The sequence below is a fragment of the Oncorhynchus mykiss genome, chromosome 21 (assembly GCF_013265735.2).
Source record: "Oncorhynchus mykiss isolate Arlee chromosome 21, USDA_OmykA_1.1, whole genome shotgun sequence".
In the NCBI taxonomy this organism is placed as follows: Eukaryota; Metazoa; Chordata; class Actinopteri; order Salmoniformes; family Salmonidae; genus Oncorhynchus; species Oncorhynchus mykiss.
In genome coordinates, this window is record NC_048585.1 from 40,174,021 (window position 1) to 40,196,317 (window position 22,297).

At 42.8% G+C, this 22,297-nt stretch overlaps 1 protein-coding gene across 5 annotated transcripts in view; it reads left to right on the plus strand.

The window, feature by feature from the left end:
• LOC110500400 (E3 ubiquitin/ISG15 ligase TRIM25) overlaps positions 1 to 20,454 on the plus strand; it is a 28,383-nt gene extending 7,929 nt beyond the window's left edge. For all 5 annotated transcript variants that reach the window (XM_021577758.2, XM_021577757.2, XM_021577759.2 and 2 more), the window contains exons 4-9: positions 1,440 to 1,658; positions 4,498 to 4,593; positions 4,903 to 5,136; positions 6,730 to 6,752; positions 10,377 to 10,522; positions 18,884 to 20,454. In XM_021577758.2, the coding sequence (XP_021433433.2) occupies positions 1,440 to 1,658; positions 4,498 to 4,593; positions 4,903 to 5,136; positions 6,730 to 6,752; positions 10,377 to 10,522; positions 18,884 to 19,068 (903 nt within the window). In that variant the 3' untranslated portion in view covers positions 19,069 to 20,454. The remainder of the gene's footprint in view (positions 1 to 1,439; positions 1,659 to 4,497; positions 4,594 to 4,902; positions 5,137 to 6,729; positions 6,753 to 10,376; positions 10,523 to 18,883) is intronic.
• Positions 20,455 to 22,297: the final 1,843 nt, after the last annotated feature.

A 22,297-nucleotide genomic window follows, 5' to 3' on the forward strand; every position in this document is an offset into this window, starting at 1 on the left:
GTCCATAGGACAACAATCAGTCGTATATTGCACAAATCTGGCCTTTATGGAAGAGTGGCAAGAAGAAAGCCATTCATTCATTCAAAAGTGTCGTTTAAAGTTTGCCACAAATAAAATCAAATTTATTTATATAGCCCTTCGTACATCAGCTGATATCTCAAAGTGCTGTACAGAAACCCAGCCTAAAACCCCAAACAGCAAGCAATGCAGGTGTAAAAGCACGGTGGCTAGGAAAAACTCCCTAGAAAGGCCAAAACCTAGGAAGAAACCTAGAGAGGAACCAGGCTATGTGGGGTGGCCAGTCCTCTTCTGGCTGTGCCGGGTGGAGATTATAACAGAACATGGCCAAGATGTTCAAATGTTCATAAATGACCAGCATGGTCGAATAGTAATAAGGCAGAACAGTTGAAACTGGAGCAGCAGCACAGTCAGGTGGACTGGGGACAGCAAGGAGTCATCATGTCAGGTATACCTGGGGCATGGTCCTAGGGCTTAGGTCCTCCGAGAGAGAGAAAGAAAGAGAGAATTAGAGAGAGCATATGTGGGATGGCCAGTTCTCTTCTGGCTGTGCCGGCCACCTGGGAGACACACCAAACATGTGGAAGAAGGTGCTCTGGTCAGATGAAACCAAAATTGAACTTTTTGGCAACAATGCAAAACGTTATGTTTGGCGTAAAAGCAACACAGCTCATCACCCTGAACACACCATCCCCACTGTCAAACATGGTGGTGGCAGCATCATGCTTTTCTTCAGCAAGGACAGGGAAGATGGTTAAAATTGATGGGAAGATGGATGGAGCCAAATACAGGACCATTCTGGAAGAAAACCTGATGGAGTCTGCAAAAGACCTGAGACTGGGACGGAGATTTGTCTTCCAACAAGACAATGATCCAAAACATAAAGCAAAATCTACAATGGAATGGTTCAAAAATAAACATATCCAGGTGTTAGAATGGCCAAGTCAAAGTCCAGACCTGAATCCAATCGAGAATCTGTGGAAAGAACTGAAAACTGCTGTTCACAAATGCTCTCCATCCAACCTCACTGAGCTCGAGCTGTTTTGCAAGGAGGAATGGGAAAAAATGTCAGTCTCTCGATGTGCAAAACTGATAGAGACATACCCCAAGCGACTTACAGCTGTAATCGCAGCAAAAGGTGGCGCTACAAAGTATTAACTTAAGGGGGCTGAATAATTTTGCACGCCCAATTTTTCAGTTTTTGATTTGTTAAAGTTTGAAATATCCAATAAATGTCGTTCCACTTCATGATTGTGTCCCACTTGTTGTTGATTCTTCACAAAAAAATACAGTTTTATATCTTTATGTTTGAAGCCTGAAATGTGGCAAAAGGTCGCAAAGTTCAAGGGGGCCGAATACTTTCGCAAGGCACTGTATTTATTTTCAAACATGACTTTTTTTCTTAATTTTGTCCATGTCAGGAGCATGTGAAGCCCCACCTGGAGCTACCTGCATTTAGGGAGCACCCCCTGACCGAGCCCCTGGGAGACCTGAGGAAGAGGAAGTGTCCCGAACATGATGAGATGTACCGCTACTACTGCATGGACGACAGGATGTGTGTCTGTAATGCCTGTACCATAGAGGGGGGCCACGCCGGACACACCATCAAGACCCTGAAGAACACCATGAAGGGTCTGAAGGTAAAGGCTCTAGAGTTGGAACCTAAATGACAATGATTGTAGGAAGAGCGGTAACGTTAAGAGGCCTCTGTTGGTTGGTCTACTAGTCAGGAGGGTGATGTACATGCCTAAATGTAGCACTCCAAAAACCAAAGAACACCATGAAAGATCTGAAGGTAAAAGCAGACCTGCCAAAATGCACTCATTTTGCGTACCAACTACGCAATTCTCTGTACACAATTCTCTGTACGCATGTACTCAGGTACGAGATCCGAGTTAAAAGTACGCAGAAATGAATAAGGCCTGATTTTTGTTTTTACATGTTTTTAAAATATTTTTTATAAAAACTAAATCCACTGAGTAAATCTAACATCCCGATTCTTGAGCTGCAACACACAGACATGTACGGAGTTTGTGTCAACGGACATGGAGATCAATACATCATTATTCGACGTAGCTACCCCGTGTCTGCCTCTCCTGTTTGTTGTGATGCTGAGTTTGCTGACTGTCAGCTGTACGTAAACACGCGGACAAATCTCTTTTTGACTCCGTGTGTTGTGGAAAGGTCAACACTAATTGTTTCAAGCTAACTTTAGCAAACATGAGATGGTCATTCAGTGGGCTCTAAAGTGCCAGCAGTTCACTCGCATTTGCTAGTGAAAGAAAGTGTGATATACATTTAATTCTGCGTCCCATTAGTTGTATTTTCCCACGTAACATTACGAGGATCATGCATCCTGATAGACTGTAACTGTAATTATGATCCACGTCACAAAAAGCATTACAAAAGTATAATCAAAAGTAAATCCAAACATCTTGGCATTAAATGGAGTGGGGAGTTTAGAAGACTGCGCGATGAAGAATGCATGAGTGTCCGGTATTAGCTATAGCGGCAATGCTTCTAAAATGCCTTTGCACTAGATTGGAGATTATATACATTTCGAAAATCTGAAATGATGTTTGCGCAGCAAAGAAATCCAATAGGCACCTTTTACATAGGCTGAAACACCGGACTCTTCTAGTGACAGCGTTCAGATTCCCTTTGCGGTAGCCTACTTCTACTCTGTGTAGCCAGTTTGCGGTCTGTCGATGCAATCATTTATTTTTGTTTATATGTTTTCAAAATTATTTTCCTTTTGGTGTTAATTAGGAACCGTGTCTAAAAAGCCAATACTTGTGAGCTGGCCTTAGTGATTGGCTCTGTTTGAGAGGTGACAAGTGTTCCTCTACTATAGAGACTGAATTTGGGGGCCAAGGCAACCTGTTTCTGAAGACCTTCTATGTAGATGTCAGAAACGTATTTTCCTCTGCAGAAGACTACATGTTGCTGAAATTTCCATTTGGAGATGTGCTCCTCCAGCATGCAGTGGTCGCTGACATTGCCAACAGGCAGACTGCTAAGTTCTCATCCCTCAACTTTTTCATGGCCCGCTTTCCTTGCATTATTCCTGAGGGAGCCTCTGTGGATCAGGCAACAACCTTTTGAGTCTGGTCAACATGCGCACGGATCAGACCTGGAGAGAAATCGGCACAATGGAAAAGGGGGGGGGGGGGGGCAGCCTGGTCTACTCCCAACTTTCGGATGTGATGCTGGGGATATTGGTTATATTCCACTGCAATGCAGACTGCTAATGAATATTCAGTCTTGTTTCCAAGAACAAAACCCAGTACAAAGCCTCCCTCAGTACAGACATGCTGAGTGCCCTCGTTACCAAGAAGGATTCAATGATTGCCAGAGGAACTGTTTGCCACAGAGAAGTCTACCCTGATGCCCTGCTGCATAAAGCTATTATTTCCTGAACATTTGAAGGTCTCCAGAAGATTTGTTCTCACCCACTGTTTCCTATCATAGCATTTTAGTTTTTATTATGAATAATATGTTTATTTGATACTGATGCTCTGCTCTGCTTCAAACATTTGTTGTTCTTATCATATCAGAGTTTTTAAATAAAAAGGGTATTGCTGATAAGACGCTGGTACATTTTGTACCTAAACAATTAACTTATTTGTTTAATAAAATAAGAACTCCAAGAATAAAGACCCTTTGTGTTCTTTCTAATTACATCTTGTTAGTGACTTTTACCATATGTGTAAATGGAATAATGTCAAGAAAGTATTCTAACCTTTTATAGACTTGATTTGGTACAATTCTGTAATTGCGATCATACTCACAAACAGCATGAGCGTGCGGGGGAAAGAGAACCCCAATTCGGTTGAATTTCCAATTTGCCACGCGCTTCTGGTACTCTAAAAAGTTGGACAGGGTTGGCAGGTCTGTAAAAGCTCTGCTAGAACACACTCCCAAGCAAGAAGAATATACCCCCAATTACTTTCAATCAAACAAAAGGTAAACACACACACACTCAACAGTGAACCACACACACACAGATCTAGACTAGGCTGCCACAGATAGGCTATTGAGTCTAGAACGCAGGTGAATATCATTTTATTGTTGTCACTAGTCTGACATGGTTGAGCGAATGAGACAATGGGTGAGTCCCAAATGGCACCCTATTCCCTATAGTGGGAAGAAAGCTATCCCATAGGGCTCTGTTCAAAAGTAGTAAACTATAAAGTAGCGTGTCATTTAGGACTCACCATAACTTGTGATCTCGCTGTTTGAATGACTTGTTCAACCCATTTCCAGAAATGACTTGTCTGAACCAATGAGAGAAAGGGAGACATTTTCAGTTCACCATTTACCCTCACTATAGTCTTGTCATAGTGAATGTAGGTAACACTGGTTCTCCCCCTGTCTCTATTTCTCTTCCCCCTAACTCTCTCTCTTCCCCCTAACACACACTCTCTCTTCTCCCCCCAAACTCCTCCCCGGTTTCTCCCCCTCTCTCTGGTCCCTCAGGGCATTCTGGAGACCCAGCTACAGAAGGTGGACAGGAAGTTGAGCAAAGCAGAAAAAACTCTCCAGGAGCAGAAAGTGGAGGAACAAATTAACAAGGTGAGAGTGCTGATCCAGGATATGTTTTGTCTTGTAGACTGAATGAATATGATTATATGGACGGGGGGGACCTGATCCTAGATCGGCACTCCTATTCTGAGACACTTTCTGAGTACCGACCCGGACTCTTATCGTAATGTAAGATGTCATGTATTTGTTTGTTCACAGAGTTGTATATTTTCATGCATTTTACTTTAGTGGCAGACGAAGAGAAACTTTGGACACTGATTAGTTGGATTTCTCTGGTTAAACACACGCACGCACTCCCCTGCCCCCATCGCTCAACCCTCTTTCTCTCTCTCTGTGCAGAAGTTCCTGGAGGACTCGGACCAGCGGATCATGATGGTGGGGGAGGAGTTACAGGTCCACCTGGAGGGCTTCCTCACAGCCTTAAGGGACTGTACCTGCTCCCAAGAGAGCGAGTGTGGCCCCAACATCCAGCGGAACATAGCCAAGGTGACCCAGGACCACGCTCGTCTGCAGGATGTCCACAGCAGAATCCAGAACCTCGCCCAGGAGAACGACCCCTTCCGCTTCCTAGAGGTCAGTGTGTGGTTTTTCATTTGATTGTTTTCATTTAACAAAATGTTTTTAAATTATAATATATTCAGCCAAACAATGGATATACAGTTGCGGCCAAATATATTGGCACCTTTACACTTTTCTTAAATAATTCCTCATTTCTTCTAAAATAAGTTGAAATTTCAAACAGTTTTGGTCACCACACGTTGTTGGATTTTCAACATTGCAGGACCAATTTTATTTTTGTTAACATAAGTTTACAGTTTTAATTTAGAAAATAAAGACAAAATTGCCACCCCTGAGCTAGTACTTTGGCCAAGATAACTGCAGATACATGCTTCTTGTAGCCATCAATGAGCAAACTGTACCTTCCTACTGGCAATTTGGCCCACTTTTTAAGCAGCAAACATGCTCTAATTCTTCAATGTTGCCCTCCACCAACTGCTGTTTTCAGATCTTGCCACATTTTGGATGTGATTCAGATCTGGACTCTTCGCTGGCCAGCATCTCTTGAACCATCCCTGGGTGCTTTTTGATGTGTGTTAGGGCTTGTTGTCCTACTGAAAGACCCACAATCTTCAAAGAAGACCCTTGCTGATTTCAAGATGCTTTGCGCATGTTCAAGGCCCCCAGTACCAGAGGCAGCAAAGCAACCTCCACAGCATTATCAAGCCTCCTCATTTTAGATTGTAGTGCGAGTGTTCTTTTCATTGAATAGATCAGATTTGTTGAATGTGCGCCAATCCGGCATCCTACTATCCCCCATGGTCTGCGTTCCATTGACCTCTTTACCACATCTATTCAAAGAAAATAACACCCCACAATCAAACATGGGGTACGTTCGACAATGCTGTTGGATTGCTTTGCTACTTCTGCCACTGGATGCCTTGAATGTGTGCAAGACATGAAAACAACAGATTATCAAGGGGCTTTGGAGTGCAATGTTCAACCCAGACTCCAAAAACTGTGTCTGTTGCAGGTTGTGGATTTTTCAGTAGGACGACAAACTCAAACACACATCAAAGGTTCAAGAAGCAGTTCTGGAGTGGTCAGCAATGAGTCTAGATCTGAATAGCATCCAAAACCTATGGTGAGAGCTGAAAACAGGAGTTAGTGGAGGGTACCCCTCAAACATTGAAGAATTTGAGCAGTTTGCTGCTGAGAGTGGGCCAAATTACCAGTAAAAAGGTGCAGCAAGCTCATATGGCTACATTAAGCGTTTGTTGGCAGTTATCTTGGCCAAAGTCTGTGCAACCAAGTACTAAGTCAGGGGTGGCAACAATTTTGTCCATGCCATTAGTCTTTATTTTCTAAATTAAAATTGTCCAATGACGAGGGTGTGGAGATCAATTTTATTTTTTAACTTATTTCAGAAAAGGAAATTATTTATGAAAATTTCAAGGGTTTCAATATATTTGGGTGCAACTGTACATGAACAGGTGGATATGCATTTCAAATCATCAAGGATAGTACATAAGTGGTTGATGCTGTTCACTGACCACAACAAAAAGTCACATGGTCAGGAAAATCTCTTGCTGTCCCTAAATAGTTAATTTTTCGTTCTGTTTTCTGGAACTAATAAATGTTAATCCTTTTCTCTGATTTGCTGTTTAGGCATACAAATCATCAAGCAAAAAGTAAGTTATTGTTGTATGTTACAGTGCCTTCAAAGTATTCCACCCCTTGACTTTTTCCATATTTTGATATTACAGCCTGAATCTCAAATGTATTCTGTCACTGGCCTACACACAGTACCCCATAATGTTAAGGTGGAATTATGTTTTTAGACATTTTTACAAATTAATGAAAATCTTAAATGTCTTTTGTCAATAGGTATTCAACCTCTGTTATGGAAAGCCTAAATAAGTTCAGGAGTAAACATCTGCTTAACAAGTCACATAATAAAGTGCATTCGGAAAGTATTCAGACCCCTTGACTTTTTCCACATTTTGTTACGTTACAACCTTATTCTAAAATCTATTAAATAAATAAAAAATCCTCAATAATTGACACAATACCCCATAATAAAAAAATGGAAATATTACATTTACATAAGTATTCAGACCCTTTGCTATGAGACTCGAAATTGAGCTCAGGTGCATCCTGTTTCCACGGATCATCCTTGAGATGTTTATACAACTTCATTGGAGTCCACCTGTGGTTAATTCAATTGATTGGACATGATATGGAAAGGGATATACCCGTCTATCTATATAAGGTCCCACAGTTGACAGTGCATGTCAGAGCAAAAACCAAGTCATGAGGTCAATGCATTTGTCCGTAGAGCTCCGAGACAGGATTGTGTCGAAGCACAGACCTGGGGAAGGGTACCAAAACATTTTTGCAGCATTGAAGGTACCCAAGAACACAGTGGCCTCCATTCTTAAATGGAAGAAGTTTGGAACAACCAAGACACTTCCTACAGCTGGCTGCCCGGCCAAACTGAGCAATCAGAGGAGAAGGGTCTTGGCTAGGGAGGTGACCTAGAACCCGATGGTCACTCTGACAGAGCTCCACTGTGGCGTTGGGAGAACCTTCCAGAAGGACAACCATCTCTGCACCACTCCACCAATCAGGCCTTAATGGTAGTGTCCAGGCAGAAGCTACTCCTCAGTAAAAGGCACATGACAGCCCACTTGGAGTTTGCCAAAAGGCACCTAAAGACTCTCAACCCATGGGAAACAAGATTCTCTGGTCTGATGAAACCAAGATTGAACTCTTTGGCCTGAATTCCAAGCATCACGTCTGGAGGAAACCTGGCACCATCCCTACGGCGAAGCATGGTGGTGGCAGCATCATGCTGTGGGGATATTTTTCAGCGGCAGGGACTGGGAGACTATCCAGGGAAAGATGAGCAGAGCAAAGTACAGAGATATCCTTGATGAAAACTGCTCCAGAGCACTCAGGACCTCCGACTGGGGGCGACGGTTTACCTTCTAACAGGACAACAACCCTAAACACACAGCCAGACAATGCAGGAGTGGCTTTGGGACAAGTCTCTGAATTTAATTGAGTGGCCTAGCAAGAGCTCGGACTTGAACCCAATCAAACATCTCTGGAGAGACCTGAAAATAGCAGTGCAGTGACGCTCCCCATCCAACCTGATGGAGCACGAGAGGATCCACAGAGAAGAATGGGAGAAACTCCCCAAATACAGGTGTGCCAAGCTTGTAGCGAAGATTTGAGGCTGTAATCGCTGCCAAAGGTACTTCAACAAAGTACTGAGTAAAGGGTCTGAATACTTATGTGAAATTTCAGTTTAGTTTTATGCATTTGCAAAAATACTAATAACCTGTGTTTGCTTAGTCATTATGGGGTATTGTGTGTCAATTGAGGGGAAAAAAACAATTGAATCAATTTTAGAATAAGGCTGTAACGTAACAAAGTGGAAAAAGTCAAGGGGTCTAAATACTTTCCGAACGCACTGTAAGTTGTATGGACTACTCTGTGTGCAATACTATTGTTTAACATGATTTTTGAATGACTACCTCATCTCTGTACCCCACACATACGATTAGTGTCCTCCTTCATTTTTTGTAACAGTGACACATTTTATGTTGTTTTGGCTCTGTACTCCAGCACTTTGTATTTGAATACAGCCAACAAGTTTGATGTAGAGTAGAGTCACAAGCAAGTAGAGTCACAATATTGATATCATTGGGTGCTAGGAATATGGGACCAAATACTGAACTTTTGACTACTTCAATACACAAGTGAATTTGTACCTGTAGTTTTGGTCCCCAGAAATAGTCCCTATGTACACAAAGTGCTATAATTTCTAAACGGTTCACCTGAGATGGATGAAAATACCCTGAAATTAAAGCTGAGATTCTGCACTTTAACCTGAAAGTGATGTGCTGCAGTACAGAGCCAAAACAACAAAAATGTTGTCTCTGTCCCAATAATTACGGAGGGCACTGTATCTGTATGGTCCCTCAGTCGATCACTGAATTTCAAACACAGATTCAACCACAAAGACCAGGAAGGTTTTCCAATGCTTCACAAAGGGCACCTGTTGGTAGATGGTTAAAAAAAACAGACATTGAATATCCCTTTGAGCATGGTGAAGTTATTAATTAGACTTTGGTTGGTGTATCAATACACCCAGTCACTACAAAGTTACAGGCGTCCTTCCTAATTTAGTTGATGGAGAGAAAGGACGCTCAGGGATTTCACCATGAGGCCAATGGTGACTTTGAAACAGTTATAGAGTTTAATACTGTGATAGGAGAACTAAGGTTGGATATTGGACATTGTACTTACTCTACAATACTAACCTAATTGACAGAGGGAAAAGGAAGCCTGTACAGAATAAATATATTTCAAAACATGCATCCTGTTTTCAAAAAGGCACTAAAGTAATACGGCAAAAAATGTTGCAAAGCAATTAACTCTTTGTCCAGAATACAAAGTGTTATGTTTGGGGCAAATCCAATACAACACATTACTGAGTACCACTCTCAAGCATAGTGGTGGCTGCATCATGTTATGGGTATGGTTGTAATCGTTAAGGACTGGGAAGATTTTCAGGATTAAAAATAAATGGAGTGAAGCTAAGCACAGGCAAAATCCTAGAGGAAAACCTGGTTGCTTTCCACCAGACACTGGGAGATTAATTCACCTTTCAGCAGGACAATAACCTTAAACTCAAAGCCAAATATACAATGGAGTTGCTTACCAAGAAGACAGTGAATGTTCTCAAGAGGCCAAGTTACAGTTTTGACTTAAATCTAATTGAAAATCTATAGCAAGACCTGAAAATGGTTGTCTAGCAATGATCAACAACCAATTTGACAGAGCTTGAAGAATTTTGAAAATAATAATAGGCAAATGTTACACAATCCAGATGTGGAAAGCTCTTAGGCTTACCCTTAAAGACTCGCATCTGTAATCGCTGCCAAAGGTGCTTTACAAAGTATTGACTCAGGGGTGTTAATACTTATGTAAATTACATATTTCTGTATTTCATTTTCAATACATTTTCTAGAAACAGGTTTTCACTTTGTCATTATTAGGTTTTGTGTGTAGATGGGTGAGAAATGTATTTAATCAACTTTATATTCAGGCTGTAACACAACTAAAGATGGACTAGGTCGAGTAGTATAAATACTCTCTGAAGGCACTGTACACCTGAAATGTGTCTGTGTGGGGTGTAATATTATATGTATTGTGTGTCTCTTGTCTATGGGTGAAATGCCATTTGCAGTGCGTCTCTCATCCTGTCTATGGGTGACGTGCAATTTGCAATGCATGTGTTCCAGTTTCTGCAGGCAGTTGAAGAAGCCCCTCTTCTACCCAGAGTATGTTGGTGTGGACACTGAAGGCCTGGCCGAGGCCCTGGAGGTTAAGCAGGATGACTTCCTCACTTATGTACGCTCCTGCATCTCTCAATTCATCGACGATATCTGTGAGTAACAGACGTATTTGCGTGTGTGCGTGAGTGAGTGGGGAGAAAGAGGTGTGTGTGCGCGTGCGATAAAGGAACCAGGGTTTTGGAAGTTTAGAATCATTTGAATAGATTTTGAATTTGTGATTCATGCACTAGTGTTGTCATGATACCAGGCCAAGTATTATCTCGATACCACGGGGTAACAACTCAGTGTCCCAGGGTACTTTTCGCCCCGTCCCCCGGACACTTGTTACTGTCTTCTGAACGTTATGCGCATGTGCTACACACACAACCTGTCACTGATATTCACACTTTCACTCAATGCAACACATATGGATTTTTTATTGTACCTTTTCCCCAATTTTGTTATATCCATTTGGTAGTCAGTCTTGTCCCATCGCTGCAACTCCCGTACAGACTCGGAGGAGGCGAAGGTCGAAAGCCATGCGTCCTCAGAAATGCGACCTGCCAAACCGCACTACTTCTTGACACACTGCTCGCTGCACCAATGTGTCGGAGGGAACTCCGTACACCTGGCGACCGTGTCAGTGTGCATGCGCCCAGCCTGTCACAGGAGTCGCTAGAAAGCGATGGGACAAGGATATCCCGCCGGCCAAACCCTTCCCTAACTCGGACGACGCTGAGCCAATTGTGCGCCGCCTCATTGGTCTCCCGATCGCGGCCGGCTGCGACACAGCCAGGTATCGAACCCGGATCTGTAGTGACGCCGCTAGCACTGCGATGCAATGCCTAAGACTGCTGCACCACTCGGGAGGCCTACACATATTAATTCACACTGTTCACTGTATTTAATAGAATACTGCATCGAATGGCTAATTTGCTCATATTTGCAAAGGCCTACCTGTGATTTGGGTGGAGGAATGGACACAGACCCTCCCTCACACACAGTCTCCCTCTCTCATTAACACACACACCACTCTCTCTTCCGCAAACACACACACACACGCACTACTCCCAACTTTAAAAACGTTAGGCACCAAACAGAATGTAAGGAACACCAGCAAATGATAGATTTTTTTTTATATAGTTAGGCCTATATGAATCCTACCTTTTGAAGACCCTTTTCCTTCCCGAGCCAATCAAATTTGCTGTCAAGTTAACCTCTTAAATGTAATGGCAAAATGTGATTTCCGCCTAAATAGACATACCCAAAAGTTACTGCTATTCATGTGTAATTACATGATTCTGACATGTAAAAACTTGGTAAATTTGGAAAGGAGACTGGAAGATTATGAGGAAATGATCAGAATACATTTTGTGTGTGCTTGATCAGAATACACAAGAACAAGCACACGCAAAATAACCGATGAGCTGGAAACACATCAGATGGCTTCCACAACATGTGAACAATATCATTAAAAAGGAATTGATAGACCTAACAACTAGGAATGGGCAGATGTTTTAGTAAGTGGTGTCAGGTGTGGTCACGGGATGATTCCAAGTTACCTAAACTTCTCCAAAGTTGCATATACAGTGGGGCAAAAAAGTATTTAGTCAGCCACCAATTGTGCAAGTTCTCCCACTTAAAAAGATGAGAGAGGCCTGTAATTTTCATCATAGGTACACTTCAACTATGACAGACAAAATGAGAAAAAAAATCCAGAAAATCACATTGTAGGGTTTTTAATGAATTTATTTGCAAATTATGGTGGAAAATAAGTATTTGGTCACCTACAAACAAGCAAGATTTCTGGCTCTCACAGACCTGTAACTTCTTCTTTAAGAGGCTCCTCTGTCCTCCACTCATTACCTGTATTAATGGCACCTGTTTGAACTTGTTATCAGTATAAAAGACACCTGTCCACAACCTCAAACAGTCACACTCCAAACTCCACTATGGCCAAGACCAAAGACACCAGAAACAAAATTGTAGACCTGCACCAGGCTGGGAAGACTGAATCTGCAATAGGTAAGCAGGAAATGGAAGACATACAAGACCACTGATAATCTCCCTCGATCTGGGGCTCCACGCAAGATCTCACCCCGTGGGGTCAAAATGATCACAAGAATGGTGAGCAAAAATCCCAGAACCACACGGGGGGACCTAGTGAATGACCTGCAGAGAGCTGGGACCAAAGTAACAAAACCTACCATCAGTAACACACTACGCCGCCAAGGACTCAAATCCTGCAGTGCCAGACGTGTCCCCCTGCTTAAGCCAGTACATGTCCAGGCCCGTCTGAAGTTTGTCAGGGAGCATTTGGATGATCCAGAAGAAGGTTGGGAAAATGTCATATGGTCAGATGAAACCAAAATATAACTTTTTGGTAAAAACTCGTCGTGTTTCGAGGACAAAGAATGCTGAGTTTGGGGCTGTTTTTCTGCAAAGGGACCAGGACGACTGATCCGTGTAAAGGAAAGAATGAATGGGGCCATGTATCGTGAGATTTTGAGTGAAAACCTCCTTCCATCAGCAAGGGTATTGTAGATGAAACGTGGCTGGGTCTTTCAGCATGACAATGATCCCAAACACACCGCCCGGGCAACAAAGGAGTGGCTTCGTAAGAAGCATTTTAAGGTCCTGGAGTGGCCTAGCCAGTCTCCAGATCTCAACCCCATATAAAATCTTTGGAGGGAGTTGAAAGTCCGTGTTGCCCAGCAACAGCCCCAAAACATCACTGCTCTAGAGGAGATCTGCATGGAGGAATGGGCCAAAATACCAGCAACAGTGTGTGAAAACCTTGTGAAGACTTACAGAAAACGTTTGACCTGTGTCATTGTGATGGTTGTGAGGTTGCTTTGGGCCCCAAATTCAGCCATTTCTAACACCAGCTTCTCTTGGAAGGCGAACAGGGAGAGAGGGCTTTGACCATTTACTTTGGCAATCTGCTTGTGGAGAATGAAGGCATTTACTGTCGCCATGTCCACAAACTGGTTAAAAAAAAGTATTGTACCACTTCCCGGTCTTGTGGAGGATCTGGTAGTAGCCTATCAGAGCATCAGCAAGTCGCCACCCCCCATGCTGACATAGTCCTTCACAGAAACAGCAATGGGGACATTCTTCCTCACCCATTCCCTTTGGCATTTTTCACCCTCCTCTAGACATGGTCGTTTTTTGAATGCCTTATGCTGTGTGGTGAGCATGGTCACTTCTCTAGTGTCCCTCCATTTCACAAAAAGCAGCTTGTTAGTATGGACCCCCTCTCGCTTTGTTTGTCATGTCGTTTACCTTAGAATTGGTTTCCCCACGAATGCTACAAGCCCCTAATTGCTTTTTCAAGATGTCTAGTATATAAATTGTCCACAAATAGCTTGTTACCCACTGCCAAGTAAGGAGAAGTCCATCAGCTGCATAACAGTCATAACTAAGGCCCTTTCTAGTGGGTGTGATCGCCTTGCCTTCATAGATGAAAAGGTTCCACGTGTAGGCAGAGGCTGAATTAGCTAGCACAAAGAGCTTGCTGGGGAGGGGTGGCTCTCAAACGTCATCATCCAAATCCTCTGCATCCATATCCTGATGAATAAAATCTAGGGATATATTGTTGTAAGACACACAGAATTACAGTTGACTCAAGTAAAAACACCAAGCCTAAACTGTATATGTACAGTGACTTACATAGGTGTGAAGCACACACACAATGCAAACAGTAACACTTTGGAGGCAGAGGTGAGAACCACAAACATACACCCCCTTTTTCTTCAACGAGTCCGACGGGAAGGATATACTGCTTCCTCGGGAATGGGCACAAATCCCTGTCATTTGCATGAAGAAAAGACTGAGAAAAAGGGGGCAGAGGTTGGGCTGCCTTCTGAGAATTCGTAGGCGAGTGAGTAAACTCCCACTGCCATCTGTTCTATTGGCCAACGTGCAGCCATAGGAAAATAAAATGGATGACCTACGATCAAGATTATACTACCAACGGGACATTAACTGTAATATCTTATGTTTCACCGAGTCATGGCTGAACGACGACATGGATAATATAGAGCTGGCGGGATTTTCCATGCACCAGCAGGCCAGAGAAGCTACCTCTGGTAAGACGAGGGGCAGGGGTGTGTGTCTATTTGTCAATAACAGCTGGTGCGTGATGTTTAATATTGAAGAAGTCTCAAGGTATTTTTCGCCTGAGGTAGAGTACCTTATGATAAGCTGTAGACCACACTATCTACCACGATTTTTCATCTATATTATTTGTAGCTGTCTATTTACCACCAAAAACCGATGCTGGCACTAAGAGTGTACTCAACCATCTGTATAAGGCCAGAAGCAAATATGAAAATGCTCATCCGAAAGTGGCGCTCCTAGTGGCGGAGGACTTTAATGCAGAGAAACTTAAATCCGTTTAACCTCATTTCTACCTGCGTTTCACATGCAACCAGAGGATAGTGGTAAGCATCACTGAAGCATGCATGAGTGCACCAGCTGTTCTGGACGACTTTGATAACGCTCTCGGTAGCCGATGTAAGCAAGACCTTTAAACAGGTCAACATTCACAAAGCTGCGGGGCCAGACGGATTACCAGGACGTGTACTCAAAGCATGCGCGGACCAACTGGCAAGTGTCTTCATTGACATTTTCAACCTCTCCCTGACCGAGTCTGTAAAACCTACATGTTTCAAGCAGACTACCATAGTGCCTGTACCCACGGAAGCGAAGGTAACCTGCCTAAATGATTACCGCCCTGTAGCACTCCCGTCGGTAGCTATGAAGTGCTTTGAAAGGCTGGTCATGGCTCACATCAACAGCATTCTCCCACATACCCTAGACCCACTCCAATTTGCATACCACCCCCCAACAGATTCACAGATGACGCAATCGCACTCCATACTGCCCTTTCCCACCAGGACAAAAGGAACTTCTATGTGAGATTTCTGTTCATTGACTACAGCTCAGCGTTCAACACCATAGTGCCCACAAAGCTCATCACTAAGGACCCTGGGACTAAACACCTCCCTCTGCAACTGGAATCCTGGACTTCCTGATGGGCCACCCCAGGTGGTAAGGGTAGGCAACAAACACGCCTGCTATGCTGATCCTCAACATTGGGGCCCCTCGGGTTTGTGCCTAGTTCCCTCCTGTACTCCCTGTTCACCCACGACTGCGTGGACAAACACAACTCCAACACCATCATTAAGTTTGCTGACGACACAACAGTGGTAGGCCTGATTACCGACAACGATGAGACCGCATATAAATAACTTCACAGAGAGATCCAAAGAACTTCACAGATCTTCATTGTAAAGGGTTTAAACACTATTTCCCCATGCTTGTTCAATGTGCCATAAACAATTAATGAACATGCACGTGTGGAACAGTTAAGACACTAACAGCTTACAGACGGTAGGCAATTAAGGTCACAGTTATAAAAACTTAACTTAGGACACTAAAAAGGCCCTTCTACTGACTCTGAAAAACACCAATAGAAAGATGCCCAGGGTCCCTGCTCATTTGTGTGAACGTGCCTTAGGCATGCTGCAAGGAGGCATAAGGACTGCAGATGTGGCCAGGGCAATAAATTGCAATATCCGTACTGTAAGACAGCAAGACAGGACGGACAGCTGATCGTCCTCCCAGTTGCAGACCACGTGTACAACACCTGCACAGGATCGGTACATCCGAACATCACACCTGTGGGACAAGTACAGGATGGCAACAACAACTGCCCGAGTTAGACCAGGAACGCACAATCCCTCCATCAGTGCTCTGACTGTCCACAATAGGCTGAGAGAGGCTGGACTGAGGGCTTGTAGGTCTGTTGTAAGGCAGGTCCTCACCAGACATCACCGGCAACAATGTCGCCTATGGGCACAAACCCACCATCACTGGACCAGACAGGACTGGCAAAAAGTGCTCTTCACTGACGAGTCGCGGTTTTGTCTCACCAGGGGTGATGGTCGGATTCGCGTTTATCGTGGATTCGTGTTTATCGTCGAAGGAATGAGCGTTACACCGAGACCTGTACTCTGGAGCAAGATCAATTTGGAGGTGGAGGGTCCGTCGTGGTCTGGGGCGGTGTATCACAGCATCATTGGACTGAGTTTGTTGTCATTGCATGCAATCTCACCGCTGTGCATTACAGGGAAGACATCCTCCTCCCTCATGTGGTACACTTCCTGTAGGTTCATCCTGACATGACCCTTCAGCATGACAATGCCACCAGCCATTCTGCTCGTTCTATGTGTGATTTCCTGCAAGACAGAAATGTCAGTGTTCTGCCATGGCCAGCGAAGAGCCCGGATCTCAATCCCATTGAGCACGTCTGGAACCGGTTGGATCGGAGGGTGAGGCCTAGGGCCATTCCCCCCCAGAAATGTTCGGGAACTTGCAGGTGCCTTGGTGGATGAGTGGGGTAATATCTCACGGCAAGAACAGGCAAATCTGGTGCAGTCCATGAGTAGGAGATGCACTGCAGTAATTAATGCAGCTGGTGACCCCCCCCCTTTGGTCAGCGACAAATTATTCAATTTCTGTTAGTCACATGTCTGTGGAACTTGTTCAGTTTGTCTCAGTTGTGGAATCTTGTTTTGTTCATGCAAATATTTACACATGTTAAGTTTGTATTAAATTAATGCAGTTGAGAGGACGTTTCTTTTTCTGCTGAGTTTATATAAAGTCATAAATAATTTACTTACAGATCTAACAGTGGATCCAATCCTTCTAGAAAGCAATCTTCGTCGGCCGAGTCGAAATCCTCAATGTCCAAATCACTCCCGTTTTAGTCAAAGCTTCTATGTCGGTATACTTATTCATAGCTGCTGCCTTTTTAGGTTCCTGTTCGATATTCTTAATTTCCCCTTTTTTTTCTCCTTGAGAAGCCATCTTTTATGCTAAAGCGATGAAATATGTTTCCAATGTAATGTAGCGTGCTCAGTGTGTCTCGTCTCTGGACCAGGTAGCACTAGTTCGCATTACGCATAAAAGGTTCTAGGTCTTGCTTTGTCCCACCCAGGTAAACTGCATATCATTGGTTATAGGACTGTCAAGGTGCCATTGTAGCCAATCCCTTGTGTAATGGATGCCTACAGCGCATAAGCAGGCAACATCATATTTTTGATATAGTCACTCGGTGACATTCAATGTTGCTATTAAGTCATATATCAGATAACATTGGCAATAGGCTAGATACCCCCCATGTAGTTATAGCTCAAACACAGACGAAATTGAAGCTTAACTTGTAAGATGTTTGGGGAAAACGTTGTGTAAAATATATACATTTTGACTTTCGGGGCTGGTGATCAAAAACGGTAGGTCACAGGCAGACAAATAAGATATCCCCATGATCTGTGGAGTCCCGGCGTTCGGTGTGTATCAACGTATTCTGTGTTTATTTCGTTTATGCTTCACTAATCTACCTGGAATGTAGATATCAGCCATCTTGAAATGAGGTCATCAGCTGGGCCTGCCCTTATAAATTAATTTGCCCATATATGGTAGTAAGTCACACGAAAGATTTGAAGGCACCGATCAATAGCCAAGATACACAGCTTTCCGCAGACACCCTGCTTTTGCAGGTAGGGACTACCGTTCTAATACCAGACTGCATTGAATTAAAAAAATCAAATAGGTTCCCCAAATATGTTCTTAGTTAGCTAGGTAACATGACTGAACAACATTGTTTGTTATCAAACCAATAATTAGCATTCTGGGATTAGTTTAAAATGGCCTTGACATGGTTTGTGAAATAATAGAAAAATAATAGAAAAAGGCTAATTTTTGTTGTTGTTTGAGCTAGAGCAAGCACTTTCCTTTGCTGTTTTTCCTCTCTGGCACTGCTGCTTGATAGCGAACTTGCAAAGCCTGTACTCAGACTGGCCTGTGCTCTTGGTTATACTAGGGATGAAATTATATACAATGTATCAAGATTGCATTGCTTTGCGTGCTGCTCCAATGTACAAATGTAACAACAGAAGACTGATCATGGTCTCCATCCCTGCCCGTCAAAAATGTAACTAAACAGCGGACTTTATAAACATTTTATAACAGGCGCCAGCGGGTTCTTTAGATTAGTAGGGCTGAAAAAGTTGGTGTTATCATATGAAACTACTAAGCTATTTAAAAATGTTGGTATCATGACATTTTGGTACTGCGATACCAGTATACTGTGCAACACTCTCACACACTCACACACATACACACACATTTGTATCCCAGTGACGACAAATCGACAAAGTATTGTTCTCTTAAAGCTAGAATCTGTATTTGGTGAAACTGCCAGATCCGTTTGGGATATTACAACAAAGAAGTTACTTGAAACAACAACAAATGTTGCGATTGAACAGCAGAATATGTATTGTGAAATTTAATTAACAACGCTGCCAAACGCTGCTCTTCCGTTTCATCAACAAAATATACACAAAAGGCATTGAGGGTGAACAGTGGCTCTAGATTCTAGTTTTAAAGGTTTTGTCTTCTACCAGGTCCTTCAGTCAGGGAAGAGCCGGACACCGGAGGAGAGGAGGATGAAGATGACGACGAGGAGGATGGCAGTGATGGAGATGAACAAGAGGAGGAAATGAGCGAGGAAGAGGAGGGTATACACGACCTCGAGTCAGCAGACGAACTCTACGGTGAGGAAGATGAAGAGGAGATTTATTCGAACTGATGAAATGACTATGTGGTGAATTGTCAAATCCATTCTTCCATTTAAGTCAAACTGTCTCTCATAGCCTCCCACTGACATCAATATTTGACTATGTAAAAATGTTACTTTGAATTTAGGATTTTCCCAACCATTTTGGGAAACCTTTAAAATATTATACATTCTACATCAATGTTTCGAAGAGGAGATGTTTATGGGTGCATGGAACCATATTTCATATATAGTGCACTACTTTTGACCAGGCTTTGGTCAAATGTTGTACACTATTTAGGCCAGGGCTATTCAACTATATTCTTACAGATGTAAAAAAGGTTAATTGCAGGGGGGGCAGACATTTTCTACATGCGTTTAGTTTAAGGAAGAACTGTTTAAAAAATAAAACCACACACCAGTAAAGTACTTAAAAGTAATTAGGTCATTTTAAATTCTGAAAACAAAGTATCTAAAAAAATAACACATATGTCAAGTCCGGTAATGCCAAATTCCAGTATGCTTTGAATTTATTTCCCTCAGTCATTTGGTGCGTTTTTTTTGTCACACTTCCTCTAGCAAGTCCTCGTGGGCATCAGAGAGGGAAACAGAAGTGTGCTTAGCTTTCAGAAATGGGGTCAAAAAGTATTTGTTCCCTTAAACCGTTCAAATGCTAGAGCCAAACTCATATAAAGAAAGAAGAATCCAAATGTCACATAGGTGCTAGAAACGATAGTGCTTGTCATTTTGGCACTGAATGTCGGATTTTCACAATTGATCAAAGGGCCAGTCTAAATAAATAAACGGGCCGGATCTGGCCCGCAGGCCACCAGTTGAATAGCCCTGATTTAGGCAGTAGGGTGCCATTTGGGATGAAGACTATATTTTTGTAGTTCAAGACTATACTGTTATAGCTAAACACTGGGTTTCTAATTCTAACCTCAAACTGTTTTATTTTTTGACCAAAGCACTTGTTCCTAACCTGACTGGTGTGCCAGATGGGTGGGGTTTGCAGTTTTAGATATACTCCATTGCTTTCATTAAACTAGGCAAACTCAATCAAGTACAGTATTTGAAATTATTTAAAATGGTTTTTAGACCCAGGTCTGGGGCCATAGTCATAAAACACCTCAGTGTAGGAGTTTTGCCTTTTTAGATCATAATGAATAAGTTAATATTGACAGGGGGAACCTGTTCCTAGATCTGAAATCCTACTCTGAGACGCTTTATGAATACAGGACCTGGTCTAGTATATAGTGCATTCGGGTAAGGATTCAGATACCCCTCAACTTTTTCCATATTTTGTTACATTTTAGAATAAGGCTGTAATGTATTAAATTTGTTTTTTTCCCCCAAAATCAATTTACACAAAATACCCCATAATTATAAAGCAAAAACAAGTTTAGACATTTTAGCAAATGTATAAAAAAAAACTGAAATCACATTTACTTATGTATTCAGACCCTTAACTCGGTACTTTGTTGAAGCACCTATGGCAGCGATTACAGCCTCGAGTCTGCTTGGGTATTACGTTACAAGCTTGGCACACCTGTATTTGGGGAGTTTTTCCCAATTGTCTCTGCAAGGCCTTTCAAGCTCTGTCATGTTGGATGGGGAGCGTCTCTCTATAGATGTTTGATCGGGTTCAAGTCCGAGCTCTGGCTGGGCCACTCAAGGACATTGAGACTTGTCCCGAAGCCACTCCTGCGTTGTCTTGACTGTGTGCTTAGAGTCGTTGTCCTGTTGGAAGGTTAACCTTCGCCCCAGTCTGAGGTCCTGGGGGCTCTGGAGCAGGTTTTCATCAGGGATCTCTCTATACTTTGCTCCGTTCATCTTTCCTTCGATCCTGACCAATCTTCCAGTCCCTGCCGATGGAAAAACATCCCCACAGCATGATGCTGCCACCACCATGCTTCACCGAGGGAGGGTGCAAGGTTTCCTCCAGATGTGATGCTTGGCATTCAGGCCAAAGAGTTCAATCTTTGGTTTCATCAGACCAAATAATATTTTTTCTCAGGGTCTGAGAGTCTTTTGTTGTCTTTTGGCAAACTCCAAGCGGACTGTCATGTGCGTTTTACTGAGGAGTGGCTTCCGTCTGGCCACTCTACCATAAAGGCCTGATTGGTGGAGTGGTGCAGAGATGGTTGTCCTTCTGGAAGGTTCTCCCATCTCCACAGAGGAACGCTCAAACTCTGTCAGAGTGACCATCGGGTTCTTGGTCACCTCCCTGACCAAGGCCCTTCTCCCCCGATTGCTCAGTTTGGCCGGGCGGCCAGCTCTTGGAAGGGTCTTGGTGGTTACAAACGTCTTCCATTTAAGAATGATGAAGGCCACTGTGTTCCAATTCCTTCGACCTCATGGTTTGGTTTTTGCTGACATGCACTGTCAACTGTGGCACCTTATATTGACAGGTGTGTGGCTTTCCAAATCACGTCCAATCAAGTTGTAGAAACATCTCAAGGATGATCAATGGAAACAGGATGGACCTGAGCTCAATTGTGAGTCTAATAGCAAAGGGTCTGAATACTTATGTAAATAAAGTAGGCTTGTTTTTAGTTTAATACAGTTGTATTAAAAATACATAATTTAATACATTTTAGAATAAGGCTAATGTAACAAAATGTGGAAAAAGTCAAGGGGTCTGAATACTTTCCGAATACAGTGAAAGCTACATTTTATTTTGTATTCTCTGGTTGAACGCATGGTGCATTGTTATACTGTGTTTATTATTTGAGTGCACTGGATAATTAATATTATATAAATAATTAAAAGGTATTGCACTTACCTGCAGATATGAATTTCAAACCACAATAATTCACAACTAATTTAGTACATCTAGGTATCCTTGAGTCCAATATTTATAACCATAGGGATTAGCAAGATGGCAAAAACAAATCTGGGACCAGGCTAGCATTTAGGGGTTTGTGTAACTAGACACGTGAGTGCATGTCTTGACTGAATTCTGACTTATGTGAATTTATACAGAAGATTGATTGTAGAAAGAAAACAAAGGAGACTTGACAGACGGGTAGATGTGTAAAGCGTGGGTGTGTTCTTCAAAAGCTGTTCGCAATTTGTCAGATAAGTTGAGATAATGTTTATCAATCTGTTTAATAATGCACAATATAATGCAGTATATGTTTGTAATCATTTGCACACCCACGGTCCTATTCCTTAGGCACCAAACAAGAAAACTGGGAAGGATGGACCAGGACTTGTCCAATAAGAAGCCCTTGTTCTCCTTTCCCGTTGCAAAACGTTT